Genomic DNA, 20,693 nt, shown 5'->3' with positions numbered 1-20,693 from the left:
AAAGAAGAAAGTGGCTTACCTTGAGTTTTTTGTGGTTTTACAACTTTCCTTTTATTGTAGCATTGCTACCACATGTAAAAAAGGAAGATGCATTCCATTTTGGAAAGAGTGAAGATGTGCTTTCTTGCTGTGATATTTCCCTGCAGTTGTCATTCCTTCAACATAGACCCAGTTTCAGTAGTAGCTGCCGGAGCTTAAATACAGTCAAATTTCTGACAGACTGCTGTATTTTGACCCTTTTTTCAAGCCCTGCACAGATCTGAACAGGAGAGAGACTGTGTCCATCCACCCCTATCATTACGGGCTTCCTTTTCAGTTTCTTCCCAAGCTTCTCAAAATATTTTTTAAACACCCAAATCCCTGCAATATCAGTAACATCCTTGATTGCAAAGGTAGTCTTGAAAACAAGAGCATCATGGATAAAGTCCAAGGGTAAATGGCCAAAAGGAGCATCTTAAACATCTAGTTTTCAAAATAGACGGCAATTCCTTAACCCTGTGAGTAGAAGACCCTACATGCTCACATCAGTTGAAGCTGGACATATTTTCAAAGCCCTGGTCTTCACTTTTGTACCTAGAACAGGCGGCGATTTCTTTGCACTCCATACAACAAAAAGACACAAAGAATCTTTGTTTTAAAGATTTTTCCTCTTGAACGCCCTTTTAAATTCTGCACTACCCCCTTTTAGCCAGAGACACAGCTTACCATTCCATTTTTCAAAGACACTTCACTGCCATATGAAGCTTTCAAAAGAATGTAACATGGAATATCCACCAGCACAGTGTTATCCATTCTATTAAATGTTCACACCACAACATCTCTGCTGACATCAAGTACACCAAAGTAGGATGTTTCTTCAGTAAGGAATCTTGGTTGATACTGGAACCATGAAATAATTTTTTCAAGCTGTTAAAGACAGATATTCTCCTTGACCTGGTCACTTAAAAGAATTCTAAGAAACTTGGGGTTTCATATAATTTCAAGAATGTTTTCTCCATTCAGACTCAGTTACAATACATCATCTATATAAAATTAATTTTGTGAGTAAATGTGAGCATAGTGAGTACTTTAACAAGCTATTACAGTAACTCAACTATAACTCATCACCACCTGTGAACAATTTACCCAGGCTGTGAATTACAGCACTGGGGTGCAGACAATTTATATCAGTTCAAATGCAGTGTGGCTTGCATGTGGCCCAGCAAAGAAAATTCCATCTGTCCCACCTCTAGAGTCAGCAAGGATGCAAAAGCAGGCTGGATGCTTCCACTCACTCTGGAGGTGTCTGTTACACACTGCAGCTTTGTACAGAGACACGTGGCCAGACCCACGTGGAGCGCCCACAGTTCCAGGCAAATAGACAACAAGGAGGCCCTCAAGGGTGGCCACAGCTTGTTCCCCACTGCACCGGGTTCACAGTGTGCTCATCACCTCACGTGCAATACTACAGAGAATGTTCAGGTGAAACATAGAATAAATTTATAGAAAACATACTGTATGTGTACCAAAATACCTGTGAAGTCCAAAAAGAAATTGCTGGGCTCGTATTCTCCTGATGTAGGTTGGCACTGACACTTTACAGCAGAAACTGAATTCAGCATATACCAGCAAGGGTGCCAGTATTCACGCTTCAAAATTTTATAACTGTACAATTGCAGGACAAAATGAGAGATTAATGACAAAATATAAAACATACAGGCTTTTGTGTGCACCACGATGGCAGTGATAGCTGACTACAAAACCTAATTTAAAAGCCAAGGTTTTCTGGCTTGTGGACCTTGCCCTTAAAGACAAGGAAAAAAACCCCAAGCAACCCTAAATGCATTGCTTTATGGAAGACAATCAGTTGAAACACTGTCCTTTGTCTAAACACATCTCTAAAGAGGAACCCGAATATATCCTTCCCTAGTGACTCAGGCAGGAGGAATAATACAAACCCAACAATTAGGATTCCTGAGCTGCACTTATGAGCAAGGCCCATTTACATCATTTACAATGGTGATTATAAATAAGCTATCTAAGCCAGAAGATTTAGCCGCTCATCCAAGAGAACAGAGCATTCCAGTGCTCCAAGACACAGATTCTATTTCTAGCTTTACCTGAAATTATTTGGTTCAATTCCTCAGTTAAAATACTTGAGAAGGAAAGAATGAAAAATGTCTGCTTTTTAAAATAACAGTACATAATTTTACTGAGGAACAAGAGCAAGTATCTCACAAAACTGTAAATTGTAGAGACAAGGCCAAAATTCCCAGCTTGCAGTTCAGAACTGCAGGCACAGTGGATGCTTCATAAAAAAAAAAATTTGCAAACTGAGATTGACTTGTGCAATCTAAAAAGATTCCCACCTTTGTGGTTAACATGGGAAAACACAAAACAAGAAGAAAAAAAGACATGCTACGTAGAAGTTGGTACAAGATCTACAATTTAAGCATAGACAAAGGAACAAAACCTGATAGTTTCTCTGTAGAGGTTATCACCACATGCTAAGCTGCATGCTAAGCTGAAAATAAAGCAAACAAATGTAGAAACCTGGGTAAGTGAGCAGGTGAAAGCTGAGCAAAAGACAGGTGTAGGGTCAAACAGAGAAGCAGATTACTCACAGGCAACCCCACACTTTATTACAGTGTTTGTAACAAAAGTTAAACGCACCATAAAAGCACTGTCAGAAACGTAACACGTGAGTGTTGCAGATGAAACAAAAGGCTCCAGTGTAATAAAATCTCAATTTGAGCCAGATAAAATATGTCATTATTATGGAGTAATATAGCTTAAAGCAAAGGCAAAAAAAGACTTGTTCAGATTGAAAGCTTAACATGATATTAATGAAATCAATAAAATTGCACACTTGGGATGTAATGCCCTGAGTTGCTGAGCACAGAGTCCAGTGACCTCAATCACAAGATTAAGCTGTTACACAGATTGAAAATTCGATCATGACGAACATACAAAAGACTGCTAGGGAGAAAACGGTCAGATCTTGGGATTGCAAAGCAAGGGCAGATTTAAAATTTAATTTAAAAAAGAAATCATTATTACAATTAAACCATTAAAAATAAATGGGAATATTTCAAACATGTGCAAGTCGCCAAAGCTCCACTGTGCAAGAGTGGCCACAGTTTATATTTGACAAGGTTTGACATTTGTTCACAGAACACTCTGCACAACTACAAGATTATGCAAGTTCTGTGGCTCATGCTGTAAAGAAAGCATTGCCATTAAAGACTGGACTGAATAGTTTTTGAACCAAACTACAGAAAATGGCATCATATGTTAAATAGAGGAACCTTTTGGGTTCATTCAGTGGTTATAATCAAAAAACCAGATGGTAATCTGAGAATCTACATGGTTTCAAAGGAACTAAACGAAAATATCAAAAGAGAACATTTTCATCTGCCAACTTGAACAACACAGTGAAGCTGCTCTCTAATGGTACAGCCAGATTCTGGCAAATACCTCCTCAAGAGACAAGTTCCAAAATAAATTGTTTTGATTACATAGATTTTTTAGACTTCCTTTTAGCATATGTTCTATACAGAAGTGATCGATAAAATATTACTACATAATGTTCAAAGGAATTCCTCATGCATGGAGTGCTAACTACAGATATAGGAGTCACTGCACAGACATATGAAAAAATAACATCACGTATTACAAATAGTAATAACTCCCCTAAAATATGTGTAATAAAATTTGCATTTTTAAACAGGATAAAGTTCAGCAGAGGAATTGAGCTCTTTTCAAGAGAAGCAAAATCCATCTTACAAAAATTACGAACAATTTGAGAAAATTCAGGAACAAACATGCTGTTCTGATGCATGATGACAGTGTTGGAAATTCATCTCAGAAGTCTCTATTATAATAAGATTCTGTCTGTGAATTCAGCATCATAGGTATGAATAAGCTCTTCTTCAACAAGGAAAATTGTGTGCCTGTCCAAAGAAATATACAATCTCATAGATGAAGTAATTTTTTTAATATGACAGTTGGAATGAAAAAGACCTAATAGAGAATGGACATGCTGGAATAGAGGATGATTTAAAAATTCTCACAACATAAATAGTACCAAAATATTTTTATGCAGAACTGTCAGAGTTTCCAGGGATAAAATACAAAATGTTCTGGAAACCATGCAAACATTACAAAAGGTGGCTTTCATCTGTAGATTTTACCACAAGCCCATTAATGTTTTAAAATACAGACTTTAATAATAGAAATTCTCAAGGGCTAAGTGGTGAGAGTTTAGTGCCTTAGTGAATAAGTGTTTATAGATTAAAAGCCTTGACTAAAACAAATAGGAATTCTTAGTCTCAATTTAGCAATAAAGTTTAAGTATACCTCTTCCAAGGATACGAAGACTGGCGCTGCATTAATAGAAATATAATTTGATATTGGAATATAGCCCAGATAGCAAGACATTACCAATAAATACACATCACACATTTCTCACTAACAAAGCATTAAGGCAAGTAAGAAGAAAATACACGTGCACAAATAATGTTTTTGTTCTCAAAAGATGATTCATTATAGCAATGCAGTAAAATTATCAAGAGATTGTATTAAAAAACCAAAACCCTAAATTATGAATCAGAAGCACAAGAATCAAATTTAATTCAGGAGTATCCCTTAAAACTGTAGGGCATAACCTGCTAAAGGTGGTATACACAGTAACATTGGAACAAAACCGAAAGTGATCACCAGGATTGCTGGACAAGCCTGGCATGAGGATGGCTAGCAAGCCAAATAATAAGAGCTGAATGTTGAAAAAAAATTGAAGCCAACAGGTGCCAGCAACTATTTCCTTAAATTCTAAAGTTTCAGGACTGTCAGATACAACTGGAATACATATCAGTGTATTCTGATGAAAACCACAATTGCATAGTATAGCACAAGATAAATAGGATTATAACTACTGACATAGCAACTGACTGGAACACAAAATAAAGGATTTCCTGAGAGGTACCAGTTCTGCCTAATCTTCAAGTCCAGCAGTCACTTCTATGTAAAAAGAACTGCCTGTCATATTATTCAGAATTATCACATTTCTAAGACACACGCCTTGGTGGTGTGCTTGTTACCACTATCAGTCTTTCCTTCTGGCACTGCTGCCTACTGGGTGCCACACTCTTTGTAACATTCTCTAATCACTGGAGACCAGGAATGAACACACATAGCATTAAAGTAACAAATTACAGAGTAACTTGATTGAAGAAAAGGAAAACAGCATTGCTACAGCACAAATAATATTAACAGAGAACAGCAACTGGAGTTGCAACTTTATTTCTTGAGAAAATAAAAAAAATAAGTCTCTTCAAAGAAACCTGACAGAACGTGAGTAATTTACAGAATGATTCACTTGCCTGAAGCACCTGCTGCAATGCTTTTTTAAAAAGAATAGCTCATTGCTTATTGAATCTGCAGAGGAGGAAAAATATAATCTTCTCTCAAAGACAAAGCGCAACCCATGCAAACCTTATCATGTGTCAGGCCACCTTATCAGAAAGGGATGCCTACCACTTCAAGCAAATAATGCAACAAATGAAATGCATCCAAATCTGCCACAACAACAGGCACTTTTTAAATTAAAATGGTACATGCCAATTAATGAAAGTCATCCTAAAGCCTCTTCTCAGAAGAAATAAGTTTTCCTAATCAACAAACCAAGATAAGCCGCAGCTAGGGCTGACTTAAAATAGTGTGAGGGTAACTCCCCAAATTCTCTACTGAAGGACAACCTACATCTGTGATGAGTTGCAACATTAGTATTACAAATGCTCAAATCCTTGGCCATGTTAACCAAAACAAAATCACTACAACTAAAGATTAAGAGGTTACAAATATTATTTAATTGGGGCCTCACTATATTGGAAAATATACAGTATCTTCCAAAAACACCAAAAAAAAAGATGTTCACTGAAGTTGGGGGTTTTTTGCATTAATCTTTACTTTTTTTACCTACTTAAATGAAAATAAATCTGGAAAGGCTTTCTTAGCTGACTACGGACAAAGTTGAGTGATTTTTCAATTAAGAATGCAAAGCTCAAGATTGAAAATCCCAGTGTACTATTTAAGCAAAAAAGTAATATAAGAACATCAAGCAGCTGACTTAAGTACTTCTTAATTATTTATAAATAAATAATAAAGCAACATATTGATAGACACTTTTGTTCTTTCAAATCAGCTGCTTTTTATTCTTCATGTTTATCTTTTATCATTATCAAGACAAATTTTGAAGCTCTGATTCAGACTATGAGTCATGGGAGAATCAGATCTCAGCACAGAGTAGAAACCCACACAAGTTTCTGCAGATTTGTATTAATAATATCTTGCGTCAGTTTGACATAAACAATTTGGGAAAAGTAAATACAAAAAGCAGCTACCACTATCTGAGCCAATTTTAATTCCGCTGTTAAATATACCCCACCAAACAATATCTCCCCTATAATTTAAATAAGTAAAATAAATTTCATATTGGACTTACATGGATTTATATATCATCCATAAAGCAGCTTTCTTGATAATCTTGAGTGTTAGAAAATTTTATTGCTTTGTCTTCTGTATCTTTTCTAAACTACTTACAGTCTTTAAGGGAAACACCAGGAAAGCAGAAAATGGCATTTAGTCTCAATCTAACTTATACTTTTGGGAGAGAAGACTCATCCTTTATGTTCTTTCTTGCTCAGAAGCTTGCAAAAGCTCTAGAATTGCAACTGCCAAATAAATTTTATTGGAAAAAATGCACTCAACTTTATCTTAAGAAGTTGATGTACCTAAAATTTCTTTTAAAAACTTACACTATATCATTACTCCTGATTTCATTCTCAAGCCAGAGACATGTCTGTTTTCATGTAACTTAATTGCAATAAATACTTCCCTGTATTTTGGGGTATTTTTTTTAAAGTTAGATTGCCTGCAATTAGCGTAGCAGTACATTAAGTTTGTGAAAGTTAGCACACGCCTCATTCATGTGAGGCAGCATGGCAGGAGCAGAGAACATGCCAGCTCTAATTAAATCTAACCAAATTGTCCTCTTTCCTCCATTTAAATTTTCTTCTTTATTCAAAAATTTATTCTTAAAGCAGCAGATTCCACATAAAAAACATAAATATAATATTTACTAACTGTGCTAGACATAAGTTTCTTTTCAAGTACGTTGAGAAAAATATTTCCTAGGAGTTTCTAAACGTAACTGCTTATTATGCAATAACTTTCTTGTAAGCATTTAATTTTCGTTATTAATTTTCATAACCAATAAATGAAACATCAATACACACCTGCAATTTCTTCTATGGAGTTAGCTCTCATGTCCAAAAGAACTGTGCCATTCAGGATGCAGCTTCTCAGCTCAAACAAGCTATGAAGGGACAGTGTGGCAACGTATGGTTTGCTCCACCTCTCTCCACCATCCTCTACGTCTTCTTCAAACTTCAACCACCTATACAAACAATCAATTTTATAACTCCATTGTGCATAAGAAATGAAAAATTAATTACTTCTATGGATGCTGAAAGTACAGACAAAGATGTTAAACATGTCTTTGAATTTCACTTTATTCTTCCTTTTTAGGAAATATGAGAAACTCCCCTTGCCTACTTCTTTCCATGTAATGCTGTATTATACCATTTTTGAGGATAAGTTCTGACCACAGAGAAGAAGTGAGAAATGTATTAAGCAATCATCTTTGTACTCTACAAGAACTTTGACTAATTCTTTGGTGCACAATGATACTTCTGTGATAGAATAACAAGCGGTACAAAAAGGAATCTGGAGAGACTTCAATAAAGTAAAAGGATATACAAAACTGGCGTGAAAGGATCAAGTCTTTTGTTACCATCCAGGCAGATGAACTTGCTTGAGACTGAATTCTCTACTGATAAATAGTGCACTTAAAATGTTAAAAGAATATTAAACAGACAAACAAAAACCTGAGAAGTCACACAGGGATGCTGCTGTGTGGAGCCCTGCAACCTGCCAGCTTGGCAAGGTTTGAACAGCTGCAGTCACAGCACATGCCTGTATCGCTTGACTCAACAGCATTCAGCTATTTTATATGGACATGGCAGCAGTGAAGTCAAGCAGAGCTTCACACCTTGACAGCATTTTCACACTTATTTCCAGACAGCAGGGAAGTGTAAAGCCTTAAGACCTCTAAAGCTGAGGAATTTCCAGTTTTACCAAGCCTCACAGCCCAGCAACGCAGCAAGGACAGCTGTCCTCTTCTGTTCCTGGGCCACCTGTCTGACTCTGCTCCTACTTGTAAAATATGCAAGTGTACCCATATTTTAGATACTTTCCTCCTTTCAGTCCTTCTGCACCAAATTCTTTCCCTTTCGCTGCCATCCTGTGAGCAGCCACCACTTCACTGGCCCACTCATCATCAGCATATCGGCTCCCTTCCTGATGTATTCCATTTCTGGGAACTGTCCCTGCTGCCTTCTAATCATTCTCCCATTATCTATAGAGATAATTTGCCCCAGCTCCTCGGGTCCTTCAAAATCTTCAATCTCCTATGTCTAGCCCTCTTCTCCTCTTTCTAGCTAAACATTTTCCCTCCACTTCCTCTGTGAGGAAACTGGCCAGTTTCTCTACTTCATCTTTGCCCATGAGAACTCTCCACTTCATCAGACCTGTTCCCCACTCTCTTTGGTGCATTCTCTTTTCTCTTCCCAGCCCATCCCCTTCACCTTCACATTCGTCCAGAGAAGCAGCAAGGAGGACACAGCACACACACAAAAACTTGCTTCCACAGAGCCAAACTATGAAATTGAATTTACATATGCAAATGAGGTTTTTCAAATAAATTTTCAAACCCACACTCCTCCCCACCAAATTCAAAGTGGTACTTTTAAAAGAGTGGCCTACAAAAACTCAGGAAAGTTATCAAGAAGCATGTGAGAAGGAAAAATAGTTCTTAAATTTTTTTCATTTTGCAGTTACACTTGAACTCCCTAAGAAGAGGCTGCTCCTATCTTACTCACGACAATCTTGCTTCCAAGCTGAAAAATGTGCAATACCTATTTGTGTCCATAACATCACAAAAGTGGCGCATTTATTGTTCTGTTTAAACTATTGTCTCCCAAGACTTTGCAAAATACCTCCTTTTTTTTCTTCTCATACCTCTGTTTTTGTGCATGTTTCTAATCTCTTTAGGAGATTTATAAGATCTTCATGCTTGAGTATTCTTAATTATTTATGTTATTATGTATTATTATTGTTATTATATCTTATTATTTCTGTTATTATATCTTGCTTAGCTTATGATATCTTCTTTTATGCTGACTCAGAAAAAAGGATTAAAAATCATGCTACATATATTCTAAAAACAATGACCCAAGCATAGATTCTTACAAAATATCATCAGAAACCTCATAATGTCATTACCTTCTGTTCATGTAAGTCAGTCTTCAACATTGCTTATCTGATTATGCTGCTGCAGTCTGTCCTTGATATTACCTAATTTAAATCTACTGACCAGTTGTAAATAGATTTTAAAAGAGCAATAAAAGACAAACATAGTCTCAAAAGTTTAAGACAAGTGACTGGACAGAGGCAGGCTTATTATCAGAGCTTTTAACATACTGCAGACACAGACAAGTCTAAATCACGAAAACAGCTTTAATTAGAGTTTATAGTGTCAGACATTAAAGTTTACATACTGATGCATAAAAAATCCATAGGAAACTATCGCTGCTGCTCAAATAATTGTACTTGTCATTGTGATCATCTGGGTTCCCATGAATTGGAATAGCATAATTCTATGGGTTGCACCCCATTTCCTGCTGTTGGGGAAACTTAGCTGTTTAAATACATTATCATACATTATTATTCAATGAGCCAACAGGCCAGGACATGGAATTAAATCATATCCAGCTGAGAGTGTTCTACATTTGGAATAAATTTCTATTTTGATTTCAATAAGCATAACATAGGTTTACTAATTTCATCAAGGGAACATCATGTTACTGTTTATCACCTTTTATCTTTTCAGATAATCCTTATTTAACATATCAAATGAGAAACAGTAGCAGAAAACATAAAACAACTCTAATCTTACACAGTCTTTCAATTCTCAGTGCTCAGTGGTTTTAAAAATCATAATACCATTTGAACAATCCTCTGAATTCATGTACAAGACTCCATGACAGAAATGGCTTTGAAATCCAAATTCAGGCATAGATCCCAGTTTGCCAATTTTCTACTCCTTCTAGTGTCTCAAATTTAAATATATTTACTTTTGCAGTTTAACCCTTAAATTGGCATGATTGACAGATAAAAGCCTTTCATAACTTCTTGGGAAACACCATCAACCCCATTTGTGTCTTGAGCTCATGTCACACGTATCCCATGTGACTGGAACATATCTGGAGCTATCTTAGTTACGGCTGATTGCATAGAAGAGCACTTTCAGTCTTACAGGTTTCTTTTACTGGTAGAGACTGGCATAGGTGTATCAATCACACAGTTTAGTTCCTCTCATAGAATGCTTGCTGGAAAAAAATATGCCAACAAGAGTTTCAGCAAGGTATCTTACTATAGGAAAACTATTCTTCAGGCAAGTGTGTGTGCATACACCTTATATATATGTCCTAGCTTCTAAAGCCGTCCTCATCACTTTCTCAGGCATCAATAGAAGAGTGTACATGCTTCATTTTAGACACAGTTACTACCTCTTCTGCACAGTATGAAGTGGGTGATTTGTACTTCATCTATTTTTTAGTGTGGAATGTCTGCAGCAGAGAGATGGAGTATGTACTCACAGCCTGCTCTACAGTCAATGGTTTTAATGTAATCTTTCAATCTGTATCAATTGCTGCATGAGCTTGTGCCTGCCTACACTGATTTGAAAACCAACCAAAGAACACAAGCATGTCAGGATCAAAGCAGAAGTGACAAACCAATGTTTCTTGTGACCTAGTTTCTTTGGAAGAAAGTTTTGATCCAGGGAAAATGCATTACACTTCCTAACTTTCCCTAATCCATCCATTTTCTAGTCACTATTAACGATTTACTTTCTAAACTATGGACATGAGTTTATTTTCCTAACTGTGCATCAAAATTTAAGCTTAAGCACTTTCCTCCTGGTTCCAAGATTCTTTCTATTTTCCTCCTTACTACATAATTTTTTCTGCTCCATAAAGATAGTGATATTCTCCAGATATTTTTGGTTGATATTAGCAGATAAATGAGTCCCAAAAGTCTGGGTAAAACTTGCTACAAATCAGGCACAGCTTTCCAGCCATGACACATGAATTGCTTTCCCAACAGCTGCAACTTGCAGCTACACTATTGGGTGTATAAAATAAATCCAACTGTTACACTCCAGTGTGGTTCTCTACAAACTCACTGGAAATTTTGTTTCAGAATAGAAACTATACATTGTCTCCGCAGAGAATGCATGACTGTACAGCTGGGCCATACACACAACGCTATTTTAAGACTGACTATTTTTTTTAAAAGGTATGTGTTTCTTCTGGCTTGAAATCAATTGATGGGGAAAAAAATTAATTAATTTTATCCCTATATCAATATAACCAAGCTATTCATTCCATTCTGCTCTCTAACCAATTCCATGGATGGGACAGTCTAAATCTGGAATGGAAGAGTCCCAGTGCACTTTCAATCAAACTGAAAATACCAAATACAGATGTACTTCATCAGAGTCAACCCAACACTCCAGTCCAGGTGCACAAAGTGCAGAGCTTGGTGAAATGAATACATAACCACTTAGAGCTATCACTCTCATTAAAGGCAATTAATCTCTACCTGGAACTACATCCAAAGCCAGACAGTAAGATTTACAAATAGTTCCAAGTGACATTTTGCACACCGATGAAAAACACATATTAAGCCTGGAGCAACAACAAATTCAGGTTGTATTTTCTCCATGCCATGCTTTTAGTCAAATCATTAATTCTGAAGCCCTGAATCAACAACAGGTATTTAAAGTGATCCAATGTATTAGTTTCTAAGCACATGATACATATTAAACACCATCCCATTTCTATTATTCTACACAAAGCCACCTTGTTCTTTGAGTATATCTTTATCTATTTCTAGAGGAGTAATGCCTCCTAATTTCTTATCATCAGCAAGTTTCATTATTACAATCCTATTTTTTCATTCAATAATAAATCTATTTCCTAAGCCTAATTCTTCAGAAGTTAGCTGTCACTACCTTTCACACTAATAGTATAATCTCTCAGCATGACCTGCTGCACCTCTTCAAATAGTTCCTGACCTACTAATAGAATTTTTACACTAGAATGCAGTTTAAGTAATACATTCCTACTGCTGTACCATATCAAATGCTTTACTTTAAAAAAATTTATATCCACTGTTTTTTCTTTTTCAGAAAAACAAAAGTCAATTATCTGATTAAAGAGCATTATTAACGTAGTCTGACATGATATACCACTGTATTGCACGTTATCCAATTTTCCACTTAGCTCCAAGTCTATAATTTTCCTTTCCTTCAAGCATTGTTCTAAGCCTTGTATGGCTCTGAAATTGGACTATAAGAGCTCTGTTTGTCCCAACTGTTCTATTGCCCTCTCCATTAAATACATGTTCTTTCACCTTTCTGGGATGGAAATTATTGCACCCCCTTATTTGCACAGAAAAGCACTTTGAGTCTTATCTTCATTTTGAATTTGGTAATTTCCTTGCCATCTCTTCCTTTTCTAACAAGTCACTCCATGTCAAATGCAGTCCAAAATTCTGGGATCTAAACTGAGAAAGACCATTTATCTTGACCAATTCTTTCCACATAGCAGCCCCACTCTTCTTTTGTTTCCATCTTGCTGCTAAAACTAAAGAAATTTTTACTATTAGCTATTATGGCACTCTTGTATTTTCTGAGCTCCAAAAACACAGTTTTCTTGGCTGTTTGTTCCTGTCCTTTTTCAACAATCTTGTTTCTATTAAATATTTTAAACTCCATTTCACAAACAACAATTGACAAGGCTGTGCATATAGACAGATCAACCAAAAGAGTGATTTATTTCACCTAGTCCTTTTGAATTTTATCTTGATCAGAACCACTTATTAATAGAAATGTTTATAATTTTCAGAAACATAATTCTTTGATAATTCGCAAAGGGACTTTTTTTAAATTGAACTAAAGAAGTTGCTATTTCCCTGCTTAAAAATAACATAACACACAAAGTGATTTTTCCTTTTTAATTTCAATAGAAGCTGAAACCCTTCCTAGAGAGGTCCTATGTATTCTTAATCAGTATGAGAACATTGCAGACGATTACCTTGATTAGATTTTCTCTCTCTGAATATTAATAAGATTATTTAGGAACACTACTGCATTCCTTTTGCAGCACAATCCCCATATGAGAATTTTCTACACATAAAGATCTATATTTAGCATCTGTCTAAGCTGTCTATGAACAGATAATGGAAGGGAAGGTCATAGAAAATTCTTTGGCCCTCTGGGAAAGCAGAAATTTGCAATAAAATTAGAGAGAAAACTAACAGCCATATTCCTGTCAGACAGCCCACATACATAGTTGCCCACAAAACTCTTGCAGAAATTTTGCAATTTTTATTTTACTGACACCAAATATATTTTACACAGACTTTGGGGCACCATTGAGGAACACAATCAACAACTGGCAGGGAGAGAAAGAGCTAAGGTTTCAAGATGAAAAATGAAGCAAAGATTGCTGGAAAATGTACATTTTTAATGAAATTAAGCAAATCAACTCCCATTTAAGTGCTCAAGGAAAAAAATATACAATTAAAAGAAAAGTTCTGTACCAGTACTATTTTTTTTTCCCATCAGAATGTAATCTAAAAGTCTTTCCCACTAATTCTGCAGAAATAAAATAATCCAACACTGAATACTCATTCTCAAAATAAACTGTTAATTGAGGGTTAGAATATGTAAAAGTTCTGTTGCTCCAAAAGTAATCTCATTCCTAGCTTTAATCTTTTTATAATGGTACCCTTTTCAGTTTCTTGAGGATTCAAACAAAAGAGGAAGTTTGAAAGATTCTTTAAATTATAAGATAAAATATAAACTGACCAATGATTTTTAATTCACATATATGATATATTTACTTTTTTTTTCTTTCCATTGGTATTCACTCTGACCTATATTCATAAATCCAGAAAAAAACATTTGGCTCTGGGAAGCGACGAATGCTGTTGTAATACTAACAGACTAAGGATTAAAACTATGGTTTTATTTAAGCTTTATATCCAAAATCTGTCCCTGAGCTTGCTACAGCTTTGAAATCATTCCTCAATACACCAGAAACCAATACCTACAGATAATTTTTAAGTCATGAAAACACTCACCTTGCTGTCTCCCTCCACTCTGCATCCTCTCCTTCACGCCAACAAATTTCATCAAGCTCAGTAAAGAGATCATGAGGAATGTGTTCCTCATCATCATCTTCTGTTCCAAGAATAAACTGCACCCTTTGTGATGGGGTATCTGGAGAAAAATAAAAATATCAAGTCCAAAACACCAATTTTTTTGGCCTGAGAAAACAAATTTCATGAGATTATCCAGATGTTTTCATGCATATCATTTACTGCCACACACAAAAAAAATCACAGTTCTGCTGTGACAACATTCATTTATACACAAACACATTCAGATTGAGATCTCTTCATGCACCATAGTTGTCAAGTCCACTGTTTAAGAAACTCACCCAAAGATATAACATGACATATAGAAATAGGGTCTATTGGAAGCTGGAATGGTATGTCCCAAAAAAAAGGCACACAGAGAGCAGCATAGATAAAGCTGAATAAAGCTGATAGAAGTCTTTTACTCCAGTGTTAGAAAAACTACTTTGCCACTTCATAAGTCTGCCTCTGAAGATCCATCTCAGCTCACAAAGCTGCTATACTAAATGTGAAATCTTTGCTGTAGGAAAAAGACACCAAATGAAATCTGTCTAATGTGGCTCTACAGCTGCAGACTTGGCCCTTGCCCCTTTGTTAACTGTTTCTACTTGGTTAGGCTGCTTGAGATACACAACTTCTTGATCTGTCCCAGCTTTCTCATTTTATTCTTCCTGTCTCTGTCTTCCCTTCCAATACTGTTACTGATTAATTTTCTTCATAACCTTTCAGCACAGACAGCTAAATATATTTCTGGAGACATACTATTATTTTTTTCACTCAAAAAATTCCCAGAACTCACAGAGCATCTTAAAGCATATGTACATTCAATGTTAATACAGCTCAAGCGCTGTATTAAAAAAACCCCTCCTATTTGGTCATTTAAATGCAAATCTCAAATGAACAAACTCTGATGAAACGTAGTCTCTCTAGCAAGACATAGTTGCTTTTTCTGCTAATGTATTTTAGATTTCTGAAAGGAACCAAAAGCCCTTTGTGAGAGCTGAGAGAGGCCAGGCTGCCAGTCAACTGAAAAACTGATTATCCAGCAGAACAGCTCAGTGATTCCTTAAACGTTGTCTAAATGAAGTTCAATTCTATAACCATATTTGTAAGACAAGCTACAGTATTCCATCTAACAGTGAAGAGCATCACTGCACAGGGTCCTCGAGCTCTTTGAATTTTGTAAAAAATGAGATGATATCACCCATTGAATGCTAATTAAAGAGCAAACACAGCTCTGATCGAAACAAATGAAACGGGCCACTGATACAGAAAATTAAATTCAGCAATAAAGGTACCTCTTCGATACTAGTACTAAACTTGCTATAGCAATGAAACACAAACAATAAATGACAGTTTCCACCTGACGTCTATTTTCTTAAACAGAGTGTAAAGATAGAGTACAGTCAAGCCTATTTACTCCTTCACAAAGCAAGGAAATTAAACTCAAGAAGAAATACAGGAGTGGAGGAAGAGAGATATGGGCTCTCTTGCACTTGTTTCAGGGATATTGATGACTTTACAAGGTGTCATAATACAGCTCAATATGTTAGGTTTCTGCAGGGTCACTTCCTTTCTGCAGCACTGAGTACTACAAAGTGCTAGAGAATGGAACTGCAGGGGGTACAGCTACAGGAATTACTTTTGGTGAATCACTGAAGAACAGCAACAAACTCCCTCACTTTACCCTTTCTTTGCTTTTCTCTTCTCTCTCACTGTTCAGTCCTCTTTCTTTTTTCTTTAAAACTGTGCTACTTTTTTTTTTTTAATCTGAGACTAGAAAGTACATTCTTGTTAAGAAGTGTGCAACTTTTTAAGACTAATATCCAGAAGGACAAAATTCAGTGAGATAGGAACTTACAAAGGATTACTGCATATGACTACTAACAGAACATGGAAAACAAGCTACTTTGGTAGAGAGCTGGACTGCAGTTAGAATCTGAGAATAAGCATTGCCAGGAACATCCTGTACTCTTGATAAAATCAGCACTAGGACTGATTTACAGCAACTGCTACTGTTAAGTAATAAATGAGCAGTGTCGTACAGCAGAGCTGCAGCTTTATGACAGCTATGATCCTCATGCAAACACACGCTTTCAGCGTGGGAAGAAAAGCAGAGGATCAGAAATCTCTTGAAGTCAGGTGAGTAGTAACAAGGAATCACCTTACTGCAGTAATTTGCTCTTACTGGGTCTTCTGTGTAACAAGCTACTTGACTGACAACAGTGAACCAGAATCTTTTAGGCTGAAAAGACATCTAACATCATCGAGTCCAACCGCTAACCAAGCACTGCCAAGTCCACCACCAAACCACACCCCTAACCACCACATTTAGAGAAATGACAAAATATGCACTAAATTATCTTCTCCCTTACTAACAAAGCAGTAAAAAAAGCTGCTAGATTCTGTCTCTCTTTCTTTATTGCTGTGATTTCTATTGGTATTTGAAACCTGCAAGTCATGGCTTCATTTTCAGACAACAAGCTGGAAACTGAAAAAAAAAAAAAAAATTATCATTTCCTTTATAGTACAGTAATTTTATTTCAAGGACAAAACCCTAAGAGACTTAACCAATAGGAAAATTATAATAAAAACAACAGATCTATTGGTCTACTTACAAAAGTGAATTAACAGGACTATTCATGAGCAATGCCAGATAAATTTGGCTCATATTCATAGGAGTAATAAATACCAAATATGTCATTAATATATTATATAGAAAATCAGTAATATGTGATTCAAAATCAGTATGGAAGAATACTTCAATTGCTGACTGTCAAACTGTGATAACCTAATCCTCAGTGCAGAAGGATAATATTTGCAAACTAGGACACAATGTTTTCTGCAGTCTAGGCAAACAGAAATTGGCTTGAATATTATTTTTGTCTATCCCTACTTCAAGTAGCACAGCCAGCATAAAAAAGAAAATTCTTCATACGATTATTGCTATTTCTAAAAAGTAATGAAAACAATCTAGATGAATCTTAAAAAAAATTAATGAGTGAGATTAATCTGTTACAGTATTATTTCTACCACTGTAGTTGTTTTATATCAGAGTTATCAGAAGCAACATGAATTTAAAGTTTCACAATAAGGCAGCTGATGAGTCTCCCAAATAACTAGTTCATTACCAGTTCAGGAAATCCTCCACGACCAGCTAGAACTGGGTAGAAAGTCTGGTACACAACAGGAGCAGGGGTACCATCCACAAGCACTCCTGCTTGGCTAATGAGCAGTCTCAGTCAAGAAAAGTGAAGCAGCTTTGTGTTTGCTGTGGCTCCACCAGCCACTCTCTTTTATCCCTGGGTTTCTTTGGGCTTGTGCTCATTTCATATGTGCAGCACTTGCATCCAAACTACCTCTGATACCTCAAATTCATTGCATGCATACAAATTCTGAGTATTTCACATTTAAAAATCTGGCTAATTCCACTGGTCTATTAAAAGGGTGAAAATTAAGACCAGGCGCTTAAGCTATTGTTGAGCACACAAATTCAAAGTGGCACTCAGTGCTGCAGAAAGGGAGTCACCCTGCAAAAACCTGACATATTGAGTTATATTATGACACCTTGTAACAGCATCAACATCCCTGAAACAAGTGCAGGATGTGGGCACAGACATACCAAAGCAGCAGATTTGAAAGCCAGAATTTCTAATAACCTAATTCCCAGAGGAAAACATGAAGAGCTGCTCCCTGGAACAGCGCTGAGTGCAGGTAGTGGCAAACAGTGTCCCACATCACCATCCCACCTTGCAAAACACAAGTAGAAAAGAACCATAACTGGTATTCCCCCATTTAAAACATCCCAAGTGCAACCACAACTCTGGGTCAGGACTGCTCCCTCTTGCCTAACGGAACAGAGTAAAATCAAGACTTGGTCTGGGGTAACAGAGGAGGATCACTCTCAGTCCTTTCACATAAATTCAGCCCAGCAAACATTCTGTTCCACTACACCAGTCAGAGCAATCCACATCTCCTCCTCAGTGAGTGTGAGGGTTTCATCTGGGACAAACCACCCTGCCATCAGGCAGAACTGCACACAATCCACCAGGTGATACCACGAACAGAAATACAGCTTTCAGTACATATAAAATGTATCCAAATTCTGTCCTCTGCTCTTGATAAACTCTAGAAAGAGTGCAAAAATGTATTCCTAGTAACACTCTCTCAGCTCACTTGTCAGAACAGGTTTTTGTATTTCTCAGTCTGTCGAGCCTGCACTTAAGGGTAGAATTAGTAGGCAAATACTTTTTACTGGGGTCAGCAGATGAAGGAGTAAGAGATTACTTTTTCTATATTAGAAAACATGCTAACTGTTAAAATAAAACTTCCATTACAGAAATTCACATAAGATAGTAAGCAACATATGCAATATTTAATCCATGCCTTGTGCTCTTGTACATTCACATTAAAATAATATTAAATATGCAAACCAATTTTTTTTTATTACCCACTGCACAGGACAAACTGCAGACAGGGAGTTAACAGGTGTAACACAGTTGACATCAGTAACAATGCCTTACAAACCAAGGGGAAATGGTGTGAAAAATTCACAGGATCAGAGAAAAGAAAGGCTCATTTCAGACACAAACATTCATCATCCTACTGCTTGCACTCACCACAGAAGTGGTGACTCTCCCCTAACCTCCTTCCTTTGCAGATTGGACTCTACCTTTAGCTCAGCAATCAGTAAAGGTAAGGATCATAAATTCTTTTTTATTAATTAGAAAACGTAGTAAAAGTTAAAACAAAATTTGCATTACTAAAACTCACATAAAATAGCAAACAACCATACAGGACACTTCTGAAAATCTCTTCATGGACCTTAGAAATCACATGTTGGGTTGGGAGAAAGTATTCCCTTTGTCCCTTTCTCTGGCACTTTATCCCTCCAGGTACAATCTGCTTCAGGAAACTCTCCCAGCATTTTCTTGACGTGAATTATTTCCATCAGCCCAGGGCTATGATAAATAATCATATCTTTTGGATCTGACAATATGGACAATTCCCAAGCTTTAGGTCTCTTCCTTTTGCTAGATTCTTAAAACTGACGTTATGAGACATTATTTTAATCCAGATTTGCAGCAATCTGTTCCACAGCTGCCCAGAGATTCAAATTTCCGAGTTCATCCTTCATCATACTAGCCTATAGTTAAGAGTAGGTGAATTCTCTTAACAGCCATACTCTTTACAAATAATTAAATTTACCCTGCTAATAACCCCTCAGCACCTGGGATTAGGTACCAGATATAGCCAGATGAGTCTTTTCAATTTACTTTCTTCAAGTCCTTCTACTAACCAAGAGAAGCCCCCCCTTCCCAATTCACTTTTTTTGCCTGCATTACATTCAGGGAGTCTTTCCTGAACTGTGTGTGCAGTCCTGTGTCAGGCTCACCTCCAGTGCTGCTCTGATTGCCTTGCCACATCCAGTATCATGAATTACACATTTAAGCCTCTTTAAAAGTAGGGATTACTAAATTCAGATTTCTTAAAAGAACAAACCAAGCCTTCCACAAGCTTCAATAGTGTCTAGTCATACAAGGGAAACATGATGCCATAATCTAACCCCAGCTCTCACAGTTCTATTCACTTTAACCCTCAACAAAACCTGTCCTTGAAGACACCCCGTTCAGAGCTAAAGTCTTCCTATTCCACCATTTTAAAACAGCTACTTAAATATCTTTAACTGATCAATACCAAAGAGCTGTTTCATTGGTTACAGGCAAGCAACAGACATCAAAAAAGCCACTGAAAACTGCCACTAAAATCCACATGCACACCAAGCACATGCAAGCCCACCAGCCAAAGGAAAATCTGCACCAGGCTTTCAGTGCCACCACGACCCATGGCACGGATGGAGCCTCGTGGCCCTGCAGCTCACAGGGGCTGGTACCCATCACTCTCACAAGCAGCACCAAGGAGATGCCCCAGGCAAGAAACCACAGGGTTTTTGGGGTTTTTTTGTCAAATGAGTTTTAATTTGCATCAATTTCCTAATTTAATTCACAAAGCAGTCACAATACTTTCCCCACAAGGAAAGCTGTGGAGAAGGGGAGCTTAAGGCCGAAATGAAACTGGGGCCTTAATTACAAAAGCAGGATTTCATCTGAGAATAGTAAAACCTCCAATAAAAGAAGTATCACCTCTGCATTTTTAACTAGAGTTGATGAATTCACTAAATTTCTCCTTCTCCTCAAAAAGAAGAAACTTAAGAGACAAGATGGTGAAAATGCAGACCTTGAAATCACTTAGCTTACAATTTTTACTACCCAAAAAGCCTCTCATTATGCAAACCATGCAATCTGCATATTGTGCAATTTACAGGC

General features: G+C 36.7%; 1 protein-coding gene across 11 annotated transcripts in view; it reads right to left on the bottom strand.

Annotated features, from left to right (window-relative positions):
• Nucleotides 1-20,693, bottom strand: part of SLC4A10 (solute carrier family 4 member 10) — a 154,495-nt gene that overhangs the window by 59,751 nt on the left and 74,051 nt on the right. For all 11 annotated transcript variants that reach the window (XR_006018292.1, XR_006018291.1, XR_006018290.1 and 8 more), the window contains exons 4-5: nt 14,311-14,449; nt 7,275-7,435 (exon numbers count right to left, since the gene is read on the bottom strand). Coding sequence is in view for 8 of the 11 variants with exons in the window: in XM_042041606.1 (XP_041897540.1) it covers nt 7,275-7,435; nt 14,311-14,449 (300 nt within the window). In the remaining 3 variants the exon portion in view is untranslated. The remainder of the gene's footprint in view (nt 1-7,274; nt 7,436-14,310; nt 14,450-20,693) is intronic.

The sequence above is a fragment of the Corvus kubaryi genome, unplaced genomic scaffold (assembly GCF_017639235.1).
Source record: "Corvus kubaryi isolate FWS band 111438036 unplaced genomic scaffold, C.kubaryi_AGA036_p1.0 37396, whole genome shotgun sequence".
Lineage (NCBI taxonomy): Eukaryota > Metazoa > Chordata > Aves > Passeriformes > Corvidae > Corvus > Corvus kubaryi.
This window is presented reverse-complemented; position numbering and strand designations above follow the sequence as displayed.